This window comes from Poeciliopsis prolifica, unplaced genomic scaffold (genome assembly GCF_027474105.1).
Source record: "Poeciliopsis prolifica strain line A6 unplaced genomic scaffold, Auburn_PproV2 SCAFFOLD016, whole genome shotgun sequence".
NCBI lineage: Eukaryota > Metazoa > Chordata > Actinopteri > Cyprinodontiformes > Poeciliidae > Poeciliopsis > Poeciliopsis prolifica.
In genome coordinates this window covers 1,566,991-1,587,443 of record NW_026562391.1, presented here as the reverse complement: position 1 = coordinate 1,587,443, position 20,453 = coordinate 1,566,991, and the positions used below count along the sequence as shown (strand labels likewise).

General features: G+C 40.3%; 1 protein-coding gene and 1 non-coding gene across 4 annotated transcripts in view; one reads left to right on the top strand and one right to left on the bottom strand.

Annotated features, from left to right (window-relative positions):
- Positions 1 to 2,273: 2,273 nt before the first annotated feature.
- On the bottom strand, positions 2,274 to 2,355 carry trnas-aga (transfer RNA serine (anticodon AGA)). Its single transcript has one exon. It is a non-coding gene; the product is annotated as a tRNA-Ser (tRNA).
- Positions 2,356 to 2,881: 526 nt separating this feature from the next.
- Positions 2,882 to 20,453, top strand: part of LOC129366843 (nucleosome-remodeling factor subunit BPTF-like) — a 44,090-nt gene continuing 26,518 nt past the window's right edge. For all 3 annotated transcript variants that reach the window (XM_055040904.1, XM_055040903.1, XM_055040905.1), the window contains exons 1-15: positions 2,882 to 3,975; positions 6,934 to 7,756; positions 9,571 to 9,622; positions 9,720 to 9,888; positions 10,482 to 10,733; positions 10,892 to 11,062; positions 11,868 to 12,041; positions 12,581 to 12,756; positions 12,914 to 13,093; positions 13,228 to 13,409; positions 13,620 to 13,751; positions 15,529 to 15,658; positions 16,124 to 16,259; positions 16,873 to 17,136; positions 17,776 to 19,786. In XM_055040904.1, coding sequence (XP_054896879.1) covers positions 3,414 to 3,975; positions 6,934 to 7,756; positions 9,571 to 9,622; positions 9,720 to 9,888; positions 10,482 to 10,733; positions 10,892 to 11,062; positions 11,868 to 12,041; positions 12,581 to 12,756; positions 12,914 to 13,093; positions 13,228 to 13,409; positions 13,620 to 13,751; positions 15,529 to 15,658; positions 16,124 to 16,259; positions 16,873 to 17,136; positions 17,776 to 19,786 — 5,414 coding nt within the window. In that variant the 5' untranslated portion in view covers positions 2,882 to 3,413. The remainder of the gene's footprint in view (positions 3,976 to 6,933; positions 7,757 to 9,570; positions 9,623 to 9,719; positions 9,889 to 10,481; positions 10,734 to 10,891; positions 11,063 to 11,867; positions 12,042 to 12,580; positions 12,757 to 12,913; positions 13,094 to 13,227; positions 13,410 to 13,619; positions 13,752 to 15,528; positions 15,659 to 16,123; positions 16,260 to 16,872; positions 17,137 to 17,775; positions 19,787 to 20,453) is intronic.

Below are 20,453 nucleotides of genomic sequence, written 5' to 3'. Positions count from 1 at the left end.
AATAGTCAGGCTACAAGTCAGTAAATCAGTGTATTTTTTATACCTATGTTCAAAATGTTAAGAAGAACGTCTGTAGGAGGGGGAAAAATGGCGACGAGTCAACTGGGTTTTTTTTCTTCTGCCATTTCACCTGAAGGGCTGTGTAAAATATAAAAAAATAAAAGGTACTTGAGACTTAAGGCAGTGAATACAGGGAAGTACAACAAGAGCAATAAAAACACAAACGTGAATTCTCCCGAGTTCAACAAGCCTTGGGATAAAATCTTTAATACTCTTGTAATGAAGGTTTTTGCTGCTGAATAACAGAACTTTAGCCGAAACTAGCTAGCTTACCTGTGCACCAAGTAAAAAGAAAACATTTTTATGGAAGAGGAGATTCCTTCATATCGGTCAGAATCACCTAAATTGTTTCTTTTTGCTAAACACTACAGTTATGAGAGAGAGAGAATAAATAAGACTGTTAACGTCTTCAACATCGGAAGTTTACGTACACTTCTCGCATTTCTGCAAAGACTTTTTCGCCCACACTGTCGTAACCGGGTGTTAAGTGTGTAGAATTCTGAGGAAAACTAATAATTTTCATACAGTTTGGAATAAGGCTGATATAAAATGCGTTGAGTCGTCGACTGCACCCAATTTCGACTCAAACGGTCCAGTGTTTTAACTGACGGCGGTTATAAACGTTGGGTTGGTTTCCGTTGCTTCGTTTGCAGACGCATTTTTAGGCCAACTCTCCCCGCTGACTGACCGCAACCAGTGCAGACCGACGCCGATTATCGCCATTTACAGGCGTGTGGTGGGGTCTTGTGAAGATCAACTGCATTGGCAGCTTTGTACCACTTGTTTTGAAACGCTTAACAATATGACACTATCACAAACAGCACCACATCTCACATGTTCTACTGTCAAGTACAACCAGTAATGATGGAAGGAAAAATGCTTTTATATTTTTATATGCTGTTGTGTTCTATTATTGCACAGAACAAAATGGCTTAGTTGGAGATCAATTTAAAGGTCAATTTAAACATGTCTGACTAAAGATAGTTCCATAAATACTGTAGTTTTGTACATGCAATTCATCCAAGACTTTATATTTGTTTTCTTTCTTTCAGTATGTTTCAAAATACCATGTCATATTTTTATGTTGCACGGGAAAATAATTGTATTTTTCATTCATTTTCGATTGCAGATGGTAGTTAGATTACTTGCACACAAGAGGGCAGTGTGGTGTTAGAGGAGACTGGTGTGGGTAAAGAGAGAGGTTTGATTAATTTTATTCAGTCACTTGTATATTTTGCTTTTAGCTTCAATTTGTTTGGCAAAATGTAATGTTGATGTATTTGCTTTACATATTTTTTGTAAATTAGGGAGACAAATATGAATTTATTTGATTGATTTGATGTCTTCTTTTCCTTCCACAAAATTGTAACAAATTTTTGTTACATGTAGGTAGATTTTTTTGAAAATTTACTGTTAAAATCTTATATTAATGCATTTAATAACTTTTTTTAAAAAAGATTGTTAGATTTATTAAAGAGTTATGATAAATGTTTATTGTTTAAGAATATCAATTTGTAACTCATCAACCAAAAAAAGAAAGTGTTTAGCGCCATCTGCTCGGGTGCCTTGCCTCGCCAAGTTTAGGAAGAGAAGAAATAACTCGACACATTGAATTAAAAGTCCTTGGACTTTTTATTCTTGTAGTTTTAAACACCATAAATCAGATGGAGGAAGAAAAGAAAATCACGTTGTGAAATAAGTGTGTACCATCATAAGTTGATACTTCAGCTTGATTGAGACAAGACAGCAGCACTGGGCCAGTGAGGAGAGAGAGGACACACAGGATGAGAGAAAATCCTGTTGAAATTCCAGTGTATTAATGACGTAGAGCTTCCAGGCAGAGGGACGCCTCAAGACGGGACACAGAATCAAGAGACTGAAAACAGGAGCCACATGGCTCAGTTGGAGAGCAGGCGCACCATATGCAGAAGCTGCACTAGTCCCTGGTTCAGATTTCTTATCTGCTTTTAATTTTTAGCCAAAGTAACGAGCCACTGTTGAAGGTCCAAAGTATTCAACAAAGCATTACATTGGATGTGATTGTAAATGTTTGACTGGATTGGATTTTAATGAATTTAGAATTGGATTCTAATGGGATGTCTATAAATAGAAGTTGTTTGAGAAGTGTAATGAAATGGCATAATGTGGTATAATTGTGGGAAAAACAAGGCAATTTCTTTATTAGCTGTGATAATGAAAGGAAAAAAAAATGTCGTTGTCGGCAGGATTCGAACCTGCGCGGGGAGACCCCAATGGATTTCTAGTCCATCGCCTTAACCACTCGGCCACGACAACGTGTTATCATACGTCGTCAGATATGCTTTGATAAACCAGATGTTACCACGTATTTAATCTTTCCATGGACTATGTATTTATTCATATGTAAGAGCAGCGTTATTGATATTACGCTGTCAGAAAGCAAACGTTAGTAGGCTTGTCTGCTGAGCTGCTATTTAGAAAGGATAAAAAACACATTGTCAAAATGTAATTTATCTTTGTAAATTCAGTAGAAAATATAAAGGGATAATGCATCTGTGAAAAAAAAATATTTACTTTGAAATGTGAAAGTGTGAATGGGAAACACTTTAATAAGTTCTTGTAAGTCCAGCTCAGTGTCGTTCGCTGCGCCGAATGTGACGGTAATGGCGTCGGGGCTGAAAACATACTATACGAGGTTATTGCAGCGCATAATCCACGATATATCTGGCCCACATGTGTTTGCATCTGTTCATACACGCAGTAAACGGCTAGTTAGGTGCACTTAGCGTTAGCATGGATAAGTAATTTTATGAACTACGGCTATTGCGTCTGTTGTAGAATAGAGTCACGTGACTGCGAATTAACTCAGGTTTGGCAGCGTCAAGCTGGAAGTGACAGTCACGTCTCCGGAAGAGCGCCAGTAAACATGTTGAAACTTCATAGTTTTAGTCTTCTCCCTATATTGATTTTAATTAGTAGGAGGCGCAATAAGTTGTTCAAATTAATTCAGTTAATGATGTTTACCTTACTGTACCATTTTTATGACTATTATCAGTTCTTAAACGTGAATGGGAAAGAGGCTTACTTCCGGTTTCAACGTTACTGCTCGAGTGTAACTTTACGCAGCTTTGAGGCCTGCTGTGTTTTCAACGGAGGGAGAGTCGAGAAGAAAAATGGCGTCTGCAGGCGACTCGGAGCGGGACACCGGCCATTCAGTTTAAGCTTTCCTCCTGTAAACTGAGACCCGGGCTCTGAGGGGACCTATTGGGAACCGTCGCCGGACCCGCTATCTTCGATCTCCCCGTTTTTCTCCGGAGTGTGCGCTTCTTTCGAGCACCGAGATTGAAGCGGAACACAGTCGCTTCTCTCCTACAATGAGGGGGAGAAGAGGAAGGCCGCCCAAACAAGCAGCCGTGATGCGGGAAAGCTCACCGGGGCCAGTCCGGGGCTCTCGGGGCGGGAGGACCAGAGGGATGCGTGGACGGGGAAGAGGCAGAGCACGGGGCCGGGGACGAGGAGGAAGTGGCGGTGTTTGCAGCATCGGTTCCGTGGAGGTGGATACTGAGATCTCCGGCCGAGAGAACTTTCATTCGTCGCGGGGCCGTAGGAAAGTTGGAGCCTCCATAGCAGCGGCTGCAGCGGCATCGCGGGGTAGAGGAAGGGGAAGGGGGTCCAGAGGTGGCCGCGGCAGTAGAGGCGGAGTGAGGCGACCTCAAACCAAGGTGGTCTACGACGACAACAGCGACGAGGAGGACGATAATTTAAGCTACCGTTCTGACGAAGACGAATTGAACGACAATCCGTCGTCGGATCTAGAAGATGAGGAGGCCTTGGGAAACGAGTCTGACTATCTGGAGGACCTACCAGATGATGAGGATGCCAGCTACTGTACTGAGAGCAGTTTCAGAAGCCACAGCACGCTCGGGAGTACCCCAGGTACGTCGGTCTGCAAGTGCACGCAGTTAAGCAGAGCACGTTTGCAGCACTTAAAGTGTGCATTTTATTTTTAGCTCAAAACAGAAACGAAGCCGCATTGTTCAAAATGGAGCTGGCACTCAGAAACGGGCCTTTGTTTACCGTGCGCTCTACGGTCCGCTGCTATCCTACAGATCTGACCCCGCGCTCCGAGGGGCTTCGGTATTTTTAACTTTTGTCAAATCAGCACATGTTTTGTTTTTGTTTTGAAAGTGAACGTGCTCCTGCTTGATTTTACTTCGCGCTCGCTCGCGCCTCGTCTTTATAATTTGTTTACATAAGCGTGGAGAGACAGGATGTATGAACTCTCTCGTACACATTATATGCGATCCATGGACTTATATACAGTAAATATTATTCATTGAAATTTCTAGGTTTGCGCCGTAGTAATTCTCTGGGTGTTGTTTCTGGGTTTAGCTCACATTTGTAAATGCATTTAAGGCTCTTATTAAAACTTAATTACACTTTGCAAAACAGGTGTTACAGGTAGAACAATTTTCCACTGTAATTTTCACGATACGTAAAACTGTTAAAGCAGGGCATCATTCCCCCCCCCCCACACACACACGCACACACACACACACACACACACACACACACACACACACACACACACATGTGGCAACCTCTAATTTCTAACGCCGCGCACCGTAACCATAGTGACCGTGTGAAAGCTTGCCTTTTTCACGTGGACAGTTATGGACACGTTGATGAAGGCGCAGCTCAATTAAGACTATTTTACGTAATAAGATATTTGCTAATGGGACTACGGCAAGCAATTACAAACGAGTTTTCTGTGACCTAAATCTTTTTTTTAATTATTTTTCACGTGATTTCTGTTTTCTTTCTGTCACACTTCACCACATGCTTAGATGCATCTGAAATGGTTCAAAGATTACACACATTTATCCCAGTTCCAGCGACCAGGATGTCTGATTTCTTTATATGAATGTATGTGTGTGTGTACATATACAGTTGTCATAGGCCTGTCAAAATAACACATTTTTCTGGACAATAAATTGTCCCAGAAGTTATTGCGATAAACGATAATATTGTTATTTAGAGACCATTTTCAAATAATGTAACGGTAATGGCATAAAAATGCAAGAACGCGTTGTTAAAGGTCAATAAACTTTGAATTCCAACACTGGACCGAGGATATTTAAAATGGAAATTTTAAATTAGAATATCCAAAATAAGCAAACAAAACAACAGAAACAACCAATAATTAAAATGGAACTTGAAGTCTCTGTAAACAAAATTGTCCTTCAGAAAAAGAGCTAGATGAGACCAAAGCACCAGACTGCAAACTTTCATCATCTGGTTTTTAGTAGAAAGAAACTAAAATGCAAATAGAAATGATTGGGCTTGCTTTAATTTAGCAAGCGATTAATTGATTTATTGTTTATCGTGACAGGCCTTGTCATACTGAAGTATTATGGCTTTATGAGAATATTATCTAAACCACAATGGTTATTGAAAAAGAATTACCTTTGTCAGCACTGAGGCCACAAAGGTTGGTTTTGGGCACGTTTTTTTATTACATTCAAATATCTAATGAAGGGCATATTGACAGGCAGGCTTAAATTATTCATACACCTGGTAGATTCAGATCGAAGTCATGTTTTATTTTGACTGGCATATTTCTTTTTGGCTGAAATTTTTGTTATGAAGAATCAAAAATATCAGTGGAGACACACAACAGTCTTATTAGTAATTTGCTTTTCCAATCATTATTAAGAAGAATATGTTTTTTTTCTATATGCCATATTTTGAACATGAATATAAACATGAAATCATTGTGGCTTTGTACATAATTATTATAATTATTTTTTGAGGAAAATAAGTAAATGCTTCCAAAATTAAGAATAATTCAGAACGTAACTGCTATTATCTTTTGGCCGAGACTGAGTCTAGAATTAGAAACAAAGGCAGGATGATAAACCATGTTGGTGTTGCAAGTTTTATTGATATTTCAGCTATATATTGTCTAACAGCAACAAAAAAAAAAAACAAAAAAACAATCAGCTTGCTTTTTTATTTTCAAAAACATTACAACTCCATATTTATGCGAGTGAAGGATTAACTTGGTGATCACTCTAAATCAGGTGTTAGCTTTATTGTGCATGATTAGACGAGGTTTGATTAGATTTTTAGCCCACCTCATTGCTTAGGTGATAAATAAAATTTGGTGTTAAACTCATCTCAACTGTTTGGTAACAGGGCGCTGACTTGTCATTAAAAACTTATTTTTAATGACAATGATGTTATTGTTGCTGTATTTAGATAGCTGTTACTTCTTAGTTTGTCTCCCATAAGACTCTGTGGAATATTTTCGTGATGACAAATTTTGCTGGATGACAAATTGTCCCAGAGATAATTGCGATTTAAGTACATTTTCAAGTAATACTATAATAATGTCATAATAACGCAAGTGCACCCTTGCAAATATCTACATACTTTAATGTTGTAAAGAACACTTAGCACTGAATCTGGAAGATATTTTAAATATTCAAAATAAGTAAACAAAAAAAAACAGAAATGGATTATGAAGTCTCTTTATTTATTCATTCACCAATTAGTGCACAGAGAACAAACATTATAGTCCAACAAAAAGAAGTATTGATCTCTGTTAACAAAATTGCCTTTCAAAAAATATTAATCATCCAAATGAAAACTTTTGCGTTCATTTTAATTTGTCATGCGGCTAATTCGGTTATTCCTTGTTGTGAAAGGTTTTCTTCTTTCAGCATTTACTTGTTTATTAAAATGTAACTAAGGCAACTGCAAACACTCATTGATTTTTGCTGTATGTATGAAGAGGCTATTAGCATTCAGGTATTACAGTGTACAAGAAGGTTACCTTTGGTATTGCATCCTACCATTCTCTCTTTTGACGACTGTTTTTATTCGTTGCAGGTCGGAAAAGGAGTCGCGTTCCGCAGCCTCGCTCTCCGCTTCCGGAGACAAAGGACATTCCCCCCCTGGAGCTTCCCAAGTCCTCAGAGGACCTCCTGGTTCCTACCTCGCAGCTCCTCAACGTGTCCGCCGTCTACGAGGTGCTTCGTAACTTCGGCACGGTGCTGCGTCTCTCCCCGTTCCGCTTCGAGGACTTCTGCACGGCATTGTCCAGCCAAGAGCAGTGCACGCTGCTGGCTGAGACCCACATCTCTTTGCTCAAAGCGATCCTCAGAGAGGAGGACACATCTAACACCACGTTCGGTCCCGCTGACGTCAAGGACTCGGTTAACTCCACGCTGTATTTTGTGGACGGCATGACCTGGCCGGAGGTGGTGCGGGCGTACTGCGAGAGTGACTCGGAATACCGTCACATCCTGCCCCTCCTGGAGAACGAGGATTACCCGTACGAGACTCTGGAGAGCAAAGTGAAAGTCCTCCAGTTTTTGGTGGACCATTTCTTGGCGACCAACATCGCCCGCGAGGAGCTGATGTCAGAAGGCGTGGTTGCGTACGATGACCACTGCAGGGTGTGCCATCGGCTCGGCGATCTGCTGTGCTGCGAGACGTGCTCGGCTGTTTATCACTTGGAGTGCGTGAAGCCTCCCTTGCAGGAAGTGCCGGAGGATGAGTGGCAATGCGAGGTCTGCGTGGCACACAAGGTGCCCGGCGTGGCGGACTGCGTGCCTGAATTGCAAAAGACCAAGCCCTTTCTTCGTCAGTTACCGATTGGCTTTGACAGGCACCATCGTAAATACTGGTTCTTGAATCGCCGGATTGTTGTGTAAGTACACAGTGTTCGTAAGCAGTGATCTGTTTTCAACAGAGAGTCATGTTTTCAGGAGAGTCAGTGATTTCATTGTTGCACACTGTAAGTAGAACATATCAAAGCACATGAAAGTTATTCGTACTACGTGCAGAAATAAATTTGGTAAATATTCAAAACACAAAACTGCACAGCTAATCTCAAAATTATTTGTACTCCTAGCAGAAATTTGATGGCAAGGCGATCTCGAGTGCCAAGAAAGACATGGACAAATAACATTTAATTTAAAATTTTGATTACAGATTACTTTCATTTTACCAGAAACTTTATTTTTGATAGAAAATCAGGTGGATCTCTGTCAAAACGATAGCAAAAGGACGACCAATATCGAAAAAAAAGTATTTACATTTAATTTTTTAAATGCCACCTCGAAAATTATTTGATAAGATCTGGTTTAACTCAACCCTTTGACTGAGCCATTCCAATGAACCACTCACCAGAAAATGTTGAAAACATTAAATCAAACCTAAATCTCCCAGCGCTATGACTAATGTTTGGGATATGTTTTTGTTTTGTTGCATCCAGCAAGAGTCTCCAAAACTTTCAGTGGTTCCCATAATTTTCTGGCTAATAGGACATCCGGTTTTCCTTAAGGTCGGATTTTTCCATTCCAAGATTTTCAGGGATGGTTGACAAATTGGAAATAATCTACTCCTGGTTATTATCTTTAAACAAACAAAAATACATTTAGACATTGAAGTAAAGATTCCTAACTTAAACAAATGTGGCTGTTGGTTGATGCTTCAATCGACAAATGGAAGTGAGAGTTCTTTCTTTTAGTGCATTTACTAATAAAATATCTTTTTCAGTATTTGGCCAATCCGGGCTAATCCATGGAAAATTATCTTATTCTGACCTATTGTGACAACATTGTTAGTCTCACCCCATCTTCTGAGGTATTAACAGTTTGTAAAATTTGGGAACAATATACGTTGTTTCATTTAAAACAGGTAAACAAGCTTCCTTACAAATATAAACTATTAATGATGTTCAGTGAACCACTGGTGCTGGACAATTCAAAGAATAAAATAGCCTCTGGTTTTAAATACCAGCCTGGAGCCAAAGCAACACCTACAGATAGATGTCTGTGCAGTTGACAGAGATCGCTTCTGTTTATATGACATGAAAATATGACAAAAGTCCCTTAATTGCATTACAATATCCCAAAATACACAGTAGTCTGTTACATCACTTGTGAAATATTTCTTACAAGTAAAGTAGAAAATGTTTCCAGTCCAGGAAAGGAGAAACTCAGTATTTAGTTGGTAGCCGTAGTTTTGTATTTGGCTGATTAAATGAAGCTACTGTATTCCTTAATAGCTGCTGTAACTTTCTCACTTACGATACAATACCATTTTTGCAGATTTTAGAATTGGCCGATACCAACATTGACCCGATACGATACAGGAACCCATCATACATGCTATTATGACTTTTTTTGTAATGTGGAATGCTAGAAAAGGCTCGATCAAGTGATATTTCTCAGAGAACAATGGTCAACAACAACAGGTATGAGAACAACTGACCCATTTATTACCAAGCAACGGGTCTCCATGTGGAGCGGACTAAACGCTGCAGTTGAACATTTCTGTCATTGTGCTTATATTAGAGATTGTAGATGCAGGTTGATGACTGAATGTTTCATTGGGGATCCTCTAGACTTGATAAAGCTCTATACAAGTACAGGCCATTTACCATTTCACCATTCTAGTAACACATGAACAAATATAAATGAAAAAATAATATTGTTTTAATCGAACTTTCATCTCCAGTGAGGAGGACGGTGAGCAAGAAGACAAAGCCATCTGGTACTACAGCACAAAGGTAGAGATTTGGGTTTTTTCCCCACGTAAAGAAGTACATATTTGTTTTTAGCGCAGAGGCAATCATACTTAAGTCTCCCACACTCTGCGTTTGCCAGGTCCAGCTGGCTGAGCTGATAGACCGGCTGGATAAAGAGTACTGGGAGGCCGATCTGTACGCAGCCCTCGAGGAGATAAGGGACGAGGTGCACACTCACATGGACATCACCGAAGATCTCACCAACAAGGCTCGTGGCAACAACAAGTGTTTCCTCACCGCTGCCAATGGTAAAGAATGGGAAATTCCATAAGCGTATGATTCTTCTTGTCTTTTGTTTTGATTATTTAATATGGTATGTTCTCTCATTGCTATCAAATGAGTGCAAAAGATCTTTTTTTTTTTCTAATTATTTTCAGGTTTAAAAATAATGATGCACAGAAAACCTTTTTTTCTTCCACTTTTTCTGTTTTTCTTTTGCCCTTTTTTCCCTTTTTAACCTAAATTTCCAAGAGGTGAAACTTCCTGTGTCCATCTCACCACGGACATAGCTTTGTTTTGATTAAAGAAAACAATAATTGAACACTTTATTGCCTCTAGCTTGTGGGCAATATTTCTGCACTAAATTTGAAAAAAAAACAAAAAAACAATTGCACACAAAGCAATCCCCTTGGTCCCAAGCAGCGCTTCATTTCTGCAAACTGATATTACAACAATAACTGCAGATCACTTTTCCTGCTGGATTTAGCATGGAAGCAGTTCCCTTAAGCAGCTGATGTAAAAATAATAATACTAGCCTTCACCTTTTTAGCAGATTTTCCTTTCTGGACTTTGAATTTGACCATTTCTTAATATTATATTTCCCTTCTCTGTTTCCACTCAGATGAAATCTTGGAGCGACTGCGAGCTAAGAAGGAGGAAGAGCTGGAGGAGGTGAAGAGACGGGCTGCCGAAGAGGCCCAGAGGGCGCGGCAGGAGAAGCAAAAGAAGGAGCAAGATTTGGAGAAGGGAGAAGAGGAGGCCAAGCCGAAGGATGAAGAACAGGAGGATGGCAAGGCCAAAGAGCAGTCTGCGGAAGACGAATCAACAAAAGAGGAGGCCGCACAGGAAAAAAACGATGGCGAGAAGAGCAGTGGTAGGTGTTTTAGGAAAAAAATACGCTTGTAGGAGCAAATTTGTTTTAGTAACTGTCTGATGATTTGGCCATATTATTCTTCCTCCATTTGTAGTTTTGTATTTCATTGCCCTTATGGAACATTCACATTTCACACTACTTCTGCTGCTGTTCTACAGTAAGTGAAACTCCGCCCTCCAGCCAAGAAGACGGCGGCGGCAGTGTCGGGGATGTGTCATCGATCCCGTCGACTCCTTCACAAGCCTCCGCTGGGAGCGGCGGCCTGTCCTCCACTGTGGAGGTTCGGCTAGAACGGTGCATCTTCGAGTCGGCGTCTAACAAAACTGAAGGTACAGTTTAAGTTTAAGCAGGACTATTTTTCTTAGGCTATCCTGAAGGCTGCAAAGGAAATTAACTTCTGACTTCCTTCTTTCTTTATGTTTTTTTTAAATCATCTTTGAGAGTATTTTTTTGCTTTTAACGACAACAGCTTGTTTTAACTGAAACAAATAAAATTCATTTTGAGCTTTTCTGGAAAATGTTTGACTTCAACAGTCAGTATCATGAGGAAGAGCTCAAATTAAAATTTCTTACACCTTTTTACTCAATTCTCGTCTCCCCTCTTATTTGGTGTGCTGCAATATTCAAAAGGCTTCAGCAGGGGGAGCCAAAGCCTAACTTAAATTTTACTGGCAAGTGAAAGTTTCTTTATTCAGTGACATTATATTACTTTCTCGCTTACTCTTTTATTGCATTTTTAATTTATTGATTCTCTTCTTAAACAGATGGATATATATACACTCAATTTATCCTGTCATGAAGACATTCAGCGTCACAGCAGCAATGAGCAACTCACAATAAAAAAAAGAGTCAAACCACAATAAAAAAGAATCTAAACTATAACTAAAAGCTATAAACCATGTATAAAAAATGTTTTGTTAAGAAAGAAAATGTGATATTTCACCTAAAAATATAAAATGAAAGAAATTTCTTATATATTTACTTATTATTAAAATGTGCACTACAAAAATGCCAGTGCAGAATTAGATATTATTCTGGGTAAACTGAGAAAAATCAAATCAAATCTGCTACCTGTTTAAACATGCAAACCATTTATCCGTCAGTGATTATAACCTTTATTTCCCCCCCTTCCAGCATCTGACTCCGTGCCTGTCAGTGGTGACGGTGTCCCCAGCCTGAGTCAGCTCTCCCAACCCTGTGAAGACAACAGCAACAGCAGCGTTGCCGGCGTTGCGTCCAGGGGCCCGGAGCCCCCAGACTTGGCTGATAGATCATCCCAGTCATCGCTGGCGAGCCTCGATGACGCAGGTCCGTCACTTATGAAGTCGTACAAAGTATAATACTTAATAATAGGGCTGCTGCAACTAACAGTTGTTTTAATCGGATATAAAATATCGGCATGTTTTGCTGATTTTTGTTTTATTTAACCACTTAGATCTATTTACACAATATTACAAATATTACGATAAAAGATGCAAGTAAAAAATATATTCCTAAGTAGTAATTTTTTAATAAGATTGAAGAGTGTAAAACTAAAACTACGCCAATTAAATTAAAATGTGTATATATTTTGTACCATTTTTGCTTAATTATTGCCACAAATAAAACAATTTTTTCAGTCCTTATACCCCAGTTAACAATTAATTGATGACTAAATTGGTTGATGATTATTTCAATTACCAATTAATCATGATTAATCCGATTAATCGTTTCATCCCTACACAATTACTGACAAAACATTGCGATGAAAGCTTGTTACAGTCTGAATTTTTCACAATACAAAACGGTATGTTTTACTATATCGACCTTCTTATTTCTTTGACTAAAACTGTTCATTGCTTTTCTAGGGGACAGCAAAGACTCGACCAACAGCGAGACAACGGGCGGCGGCAATAAGAGGTCTTCAGCGACGCGCATGGTGACACGCCTGAGGAACCCAGACAGCAAATTGAGTCAGCTGAAGAGTCAGCAGGTCGCAGCTGCTGTTCACGAGGCGAACAGGGGCTTTAAGGAGGGCAAAGAGGTCAGACTCAAACATGGGAGCGATATCACTCGACGTATTTTATGTAGAATGTTGTTGAAGTAGGATATTACGGGGGGGGGGGAAATCTTGTTTAGATTCATGAAAGGTGTGAGTTACAGTTGTGTTAGCGTTTTTAAGATTGCGGTTGTTTCTGCAGGTGTTAGTGGTGAACGCCCAGGGCGACATCACCCGGGTCAGCACGCGGAGCAGCAAGGAGGTGGTGATGAAGGGAACCATCAGCCAGTTCTTCAAGCTGGGTCAGGAGGGGAAGTACCGAGTCTATCACAACCAGTACAGCGCCAACGCCTTGGCCCTCAACAAGCACCAGCATAGAGAGGTAAATAGCGTTTTCGTCATTTCAGTTATTGTTTCCCGATCAAAGGGGGGAAAAATTGTCAAATTTCTATTTGTGTCCAATTGATTAGTGCATCTCTAATCTTAATTTTTTTTGTCTTTTTTAAATCTGGACAGGACCATGACAAGAGGCGACATCTCTCCCATAAGTTTTGTATGACGCCAGCAGGAGAGTTCAAGTGGAACGGGTCCATTCATGGCTCTAAGGTTCTGACTATCTCCACGTTAAGACTCACCATCATCCAGCTTGAGAACAACGTTCCGTCTCCTTTCATGCATCCAAACTGGGCCTCACACAGGTAAAAACTGGACAGATAAAATTTTTCTCTTTTTTTTTTTCTTTTTAACAAAACAAGAGGCTTTCTGAGTATCAATCTAGTTTTTTAGTTTCCAAGTAAGGTACAAACAGAGACAAAATCAAAATCTGGGTGTTTATAGCAAATTAATGTTTAATTATAATTTCTCTTTGAATTTAGTTTCATGTAATTGATCTTTGTTTCTTTTCATAGGACCAACTGGATCAAAGCAGTTCAGATGTGCAGTAAGGCCAGAGAGTTTGCACTGGCTCTGGCCATTCTGGAGTGTGCCATCAAACCGGTGGCAATGCTGCCTGTCTGGAAAGACTCACTGGGTCATACCAGGTAAAAAAACTACATATAGAATCGGCCTGGAATGAAGCTAAAAGTACCACAGTTTCAGGGAATTTTACAGCAATACGGGGGTTTTTGTTGTTGTTTTTGTTTGTTTTTTGAGTCTGAATACTCTAGTTAACGATTAATAGATTATTAAATCATTTGACAATTGTTTCAAGAATTGATTAAGCGTGATTAATCGTTTCAACCCTACACAGAATATTGCACCTTTTCACTTTTTATAATGCAATATAAGCTAAACAGTTTGATATCAACTAATTAATCAGTAGGGCTGGTTGCTCAGATAGTTTTCTTTGTAAGTGAGGAAGAATCATAGTGCCTTCTTTCATCCAGCTGACCTGCAGTGCTCAACTGCATTTTTCTGGTCTGCGCTCTTTTTTTTCCTGACATCTTAATTCATGTAAAATGTTTCTGGTTTTTAAATAACTTTGAAGTTTTAGTACGCTTCGTCACCAGTAGGGAACTCGAGTCTAACAGCACTGTATGTGTTTGGGATGTGTGTAAATCTGTCATAAAACTATGACACAAAACTACATAAGGACAGCAATTCAACGTGTAGAAAACAATATTTAATTTTTGCATCTTCTGAGTTTATGAAAAGCCTAATTTAGGAAGACATCCTCGTAACAACAACATTTGTCCTCATCACTAAAGTCTAAAGTCCCAACTATTTCTTAAACTGGCTGACCAAACCTTCAGAAGCATACTTAAGCATTGAGTGCACGTACACAGGGGTATGTTCACTGAGTTTAGTGGGCAAAGTCGACGGTAACCAGATCCGTTCGAAAGGCCCACCCTAGCTGTGAGGCATAATATTTTGACTGCACGTCCCCAACCAGCACCACCCAACTCTGCCTCTAGGCCTCCTGCGACATAGGGCCCTTTCATAGAGGTGATTGTCCAGGCTCTCACAGGCTTAGGACCAGGAAGTGTTTATACATCGCAACTCTGATTAACAAGATAGTAGTGAAAAAAACTGCATTTCATAAAAGGGATTTTAAACAGAAGACCAGGTTCTCATTTTAAATGAAAGTCGAACTCGTAGTCTGAGTTATGGAGGGTTCCAACTCAGCATTGAGTGCACGTCTAGAATAACTACTCATTGTGATCAGTTTTGCTTTATTTTGAACCGGAAAAATCCACTTCCGGCCCTCCATCTGAATTTCGCGCGTCATCCGGGTCACATGACTGAAACCCAGCAGTTCCTTTGTCTACATTTCCTTTCCTTTTTTTTTTCTTGTTTCCTTCCTTTTGATTTTTCTGTCTTTCCTTCTTTTATTCCTTGTATCCCTCATTGCTTCCTTGTTTTCCTTCTTGTCTTGTCATTCTTTCCTTCCCTCGTTGTGTTCTATGCCACATTCTTCCTTGTGCCCTAAATAATTTCTTTCCTCCCTCCCTGCCCTTTCATTTTCTTTTGTCTTCCATTCTGTCCTTCATTTTGTTACTTGACATTCTTGTTCTTCCTTCCTTTTCCTTCTGTGCTGGTTTACTGGTTTACATTGTCTCCTTCCTCCTTTCACTCTCTTTGTCCTATGTCACTTCTGAGGTTTTGTTTCTGCTCAGATTTCATAGAGTAAATGTTATTGTGTTGCATGTTAGAATCAGTATACATGAATGGCGCCTCTGGAACTTAAATTGTTCAAATTAAAGTTCCTGTTTGCACAGTGCAGCGCAATGACAAGTCTTCTAATTTCACTTTCACATACTTGTCTTTTAAGAAATATTCATGCTTTCAATTCATAAGTAAAATGTGAAATACTTTCAGGTTGAACCGCATGACGTCCATGGAGCGTGAAGAGAAAGAGAAGGTGAAGAAGAGAGAAAAGAAGCTGGAGGATGAGGAGACAATGCAACAAGCAACCTGGGTCAAGTACACCTTTCCAATCAAGCACCAGGTAGTTAACGTTGGGTTAATTTAAGGTGTACTGATAGTTGTTTGAGTCCTTAATAATCTCATGCTTCTAAGATTCTGTGCTGTCAACTTACGTTTATTGGTGGTGAAGTCAGACCAGAACTTGTACGATTAAATATTCCACCCATGTCATCTCATCTGTTGTCTGAGTTAAAATATTTTGAAGTCTTAATATGTTGAATGACTTTAGAATGAGTCAATCTGTTAGGAAATAATGTGGTTTATGTGACCATCAAGGGCTCTTTGATATAGAAGGTCAAACATTTCTGAGTCATTTTCCTGAGTAATTTGATCTAAATTTACCACTAATCTCTGAACATTTAAGCTTTTTGTATGAAAACTTGTTTTTCTTGTGTCACAATTTTTCTTACATTTCACTTGATCAGTTCTTGTTCTTCCTGTTCTTCATTTTATTGATGTTTTTCCTCATTTTACATCCCATATGTAGGTGTGGAAGCAGAAGGGAGAGGAGTATCGTGTTACAGGCTACGGAGGTTGGAGTTTTATCAGTAAGACCTACGTACCTCGGTTTTCCCCAAAGCTTCCTGGAAACACCAACGCCAACTACCGCAAAGAACTGGAAGGTCTGAAAAAAGCCTTTCACTTGAGTCTTTAGTTTATGCAATAATGGTTAACACTTATTTTAGCTGAATATGTTGCTCTTTTTCTTTGTGCCAATGTGCAACAAAAGAGAGACATTAAAAAGGTTCTCATCGATATCAACTTTAAAAATTATTTTATGAGACCATTAGACTTTAAAGGATTCTTGCTTTTCTAGTTTGCAAAAGTATTCACACCTCTTAGACTTGTCACTTTTTGTCATATTACAAACTTAATGTGTTACATTGGGATTTTATGTGATTTATTTTTGTTGTTGTTTTTTTTTAATGTTTCTTATTTTTTAGATTTTTTTTAACTTCTGCATCACTTTATTGTAATGCCCAATACCACAGTGACACAATACCAATAATACACCTTAAAGTTTGTGATTGTTTATGACAATATGTGGAAAGGCACAAGAGCGATCAATGCTTCTGCAGGGCAAAGTCTGGTGGTGACACATTTTGAAACGTTTTGTTTCAGTTGATTAACATATAGACAGCTGCTAAGCTGTTAAAGTTCAACCTTTGAAGTGATTCAGTTTTTTTTTAATACGTTCTGGAACATTGTCTCTCATCCTCTGATATTTTTCTATAGATGCTAAACTGGGCAAGAGATGTACCTTGTTGGACTTGAGCCGACGACCCAGTTCAGTTGCATCGAGAGCTCAGGACGGTCCCGCGTCAAGCAGCGAAACCAAGGATCAAGACTCCACGGGTCTCTCCAGAAAACCTGCTGAAGACGCGGAATCTGCAGAAAGGATGGAGCGAGACGAGAACGAAGAACCAGAAGAAAAGAAGCCAACAAGTTCACCTGTAAAGATTGAAGGGGATCCCACAGACTTCACGTCAAAGGAACAAAGTATAGTATAGTTCTCCAAAGCTTCTCACTTTTTAAAACTACCACAATGACGAGTACTAAAACAGCTACTTGCTAGCAGCAGCAACAGTAGCATATGGAATTTGTCATATGCATTATAATATACATATCGCCATCAGTTGAAACACTAGTTAATTAGAACCAGCACAAATTTGCCCCCAAGATTGTTTTAAACATCTCAAACCGACAGAGCAGAGTAGCGCTAAGCTAAAACCAATCATATTGCTTCAAAACAACGCCGACTTCCTCTTAGGGATTAAACATGGCGCCATGACGTGGGCAGATGGGTTGAACTAATTTTAAATAGCACTTCATAATATAAGGTTAATAAAACAGAAGACAATATTGATTGGGAATTGTGTCAAAGCAAGTATGTTGATATATTACTGCATTTATTTGTAGACTGTAATGTGTGGAACCTCAAATCTAAAATTTTTCCATATATACATCAAACATAGATAGTTTTTTTTCAAATTTCCACTTTGGTTTGAGGTTTTATAAATAATCGTTTTTATATTAAACTGAGTTTTGGTCTGGATGAAAGATTTTAACAGATAACCACCTATGTGTGGACTAAGTCTAAAACGTAAGCTGAAGTTTGAATGCATTTGTCTCTTGCAGAATCCAGTATTCAGGAGAACAAAGCTGCCATAAAAGAGGAGCCTTTGGATCCTTCTCGGCGCCCCTTCAACTACGACGTTGTAGACGTTGGCAAGGGCTTCCTCACCCGTGTTGCTTACAAGAAGAAAGTGAAGACCTCCAAGCTGGATAGCCTGCTGGAGCGCAGAGTGAAGCAACACACAATAGAAGAGAAGCAGAGGCAGCAGGTTTCCGCATCCAGATCGCTGGCCCCAGCGCCGGTTTCTCCCTGTTCAGCCCCCATCCCAAGCACTCCAGTCCGGCCTCGGTCGCCACTCAAGCCGCAGAATCTCGCACAGACAACACTTGTAAACAAGGAAGCTGTGAAAGTGGAAGAGAAACTTTCTACGGCACAAACATTAGGGCCAACAAAAGCTGGAGGAAAAGAGGAAGGAGAGAGTGTGACTGAACTCTTGAGAACTTCTCCTTCCTCTGTGTCAAACCGCAGCCCCAAAAACACTTGTAATACAGGTACAGGTGAAGGTTCACCACAAAGTCAAACTGCCTCTATGCTCCAGGAAAACTTGGAGGAAAGGACTACAGGGCACAAAGAAAACAACTCTGAAGGTTCTGGACAAGAAGCTATTAAGCTGTCAGATGAGCAAGAGAAAAAAGTGAGGGGGTCTAAAAGCTCTTTAGGGCAACAGACAGCCTGTGTTGCATCAGATGTAATCAAGGATGAACATTCTTTAAATGCAGAGTCCAACTCTGTGATAACACTTCCATGTGTTGTCGACCAAAATACCAGCGAAAACGGATCTCCTGTTAAAACTTCAGACTCTCTTGATTCTGCTCACTCAGAGGAAAATGGGTTTGGGCCAGAGGAGAACCAAGGAAACTCGCAGGGCTTTGGACACAACGGAACCATAGGGGAAGACACTTCCAAGCTGGTTTCGCCCGTGCCTCAAGTGAACGGAAATGGCGGTTTGGTTGGCGAAAACGTACTGAGTAACTCTGTAACGAGCTTGAACAATGGTGTGCTGACTGACAGACCCCAGCCCAACATGAACAGCATCGGGAAGGCCGAGGAACAAAGGCTGGTGGTCTCGTCGAAAGATGGCGCACAGCAGAAGCCTTTAGTGAACGGAGACTTGACCTCGGTAAACACTACGGCCAATTTAAAAGGAAAAGAGGCACATTCGGATTCAGAGGGAAAGATAACTACACTGGACCAGAATTACAGCCCTCCGCCAAAGATGGCAAAGCTTGAGAACAGTACAGACAAATTTGGAGGCAACGCCGGGAGCAATCTGGAGAACGATAGCACCTCGGCTTTTTATCCCGAGGAGACCAAAAGTGCTCCTGCCGTGAAGATCATTAGAATGGCTCCTTCTCCCATTCCTTCACCAGAGGAGTCCAGTCTGAGCGACGACTTTGCAGAGGAGAACAGCAACAGTGGATCCGCGGATCCATTCAAGACCATTATCACTCAGGTAACCACAACCTCCACCACAACGACAGTAGTCTCCACGGAGACGAGAACGGCAAAAAGCCCAGCCGAGTCCACGGCGTCTGTGGTGACGACGAAGAGCAGCGCAGTTTCGACCCTTTCCAGCATGACCAAAACGACAGTGACCAAAGTTTGCTGCTCTGGACTCGACGATCTGTCTGAGGACAGCCAGAGCAAAACACTGGTGCAGGAGCAGAGAACGATGCACTCGTCCTGCACCCGGGAATCTGGCGCAGGTGGTAAAACTACCATGTCGTCTCTCTTCATGAGCCACGAAGAGAGTTTGACGACGAAAGGACGCGTGCGCCTTCTCAAATTCTCGCGTACGAAGAAACTGCGCTCCGACACAGCTCTTCCTTCCTACCGCAAGTTCATCACCAAGAGCAGCCGGAGGAGTATCTTTGTTCTGCCGCATGACGATTTGAAGGTGCTGGCGAGGCGAGGAGGATTCCGCGAGGTGCCGGTGTTCAGTTACAACGCCAAGCCAGCCCAGGATATCTGGCCGTACCCTTCACCCAGACCTACGTTTGGCATCACTTGGAGGTAGACCTGCTACTCTTTGTTGACAAAGAATCACTTACTGTCCTCTGTCTGAAGAACAAACGCTAGGTCTAGCTTGCTTTTCTGACATCCAAGTCCATTTCACACTCTGAAGGCATTTTTCAGTGAGGTTAAGGGACACATTGCCCACAAAATGCATTTCTTTTGAAAATACATTTAAAACATACTTTTCAGTAGTATATTTTTTCATACAAAACATCTTACTAATAATGTGATGGTTTTACTGTTTTATATGATTAAATAATGCATATAATATCTTTGTAATTACATACAGTACTTTATAGAACGTACTTTATGTGTGTGTTGAAAACACATCACATGTGATGTTACAAGCACAAACTTTATTTCCTTAGGCTTTTTGACATTTTTATTTTCAGCCCCCTTTACTGTGACTCACCTTACATAAAATCCAGCCCAACTCCAAATGTGTTACCTGAACTGAACTAAGATTTGGAAAAATGTACGTTTACAGATGCTCTCCATTCAATCTCACTGAGCTTGTGCTACTTTGCAAACTAGAATGGGCATTGAATTTATTTTCCAAATCTGGTAATCATATCTGTAATTGCATTGACAGGTGGTCCTGTGAAGTGTTGGTTTGGGAATTTGAATGATTTTGCACTCTGCAGTTGTCAAGTTTTTTTTTGTA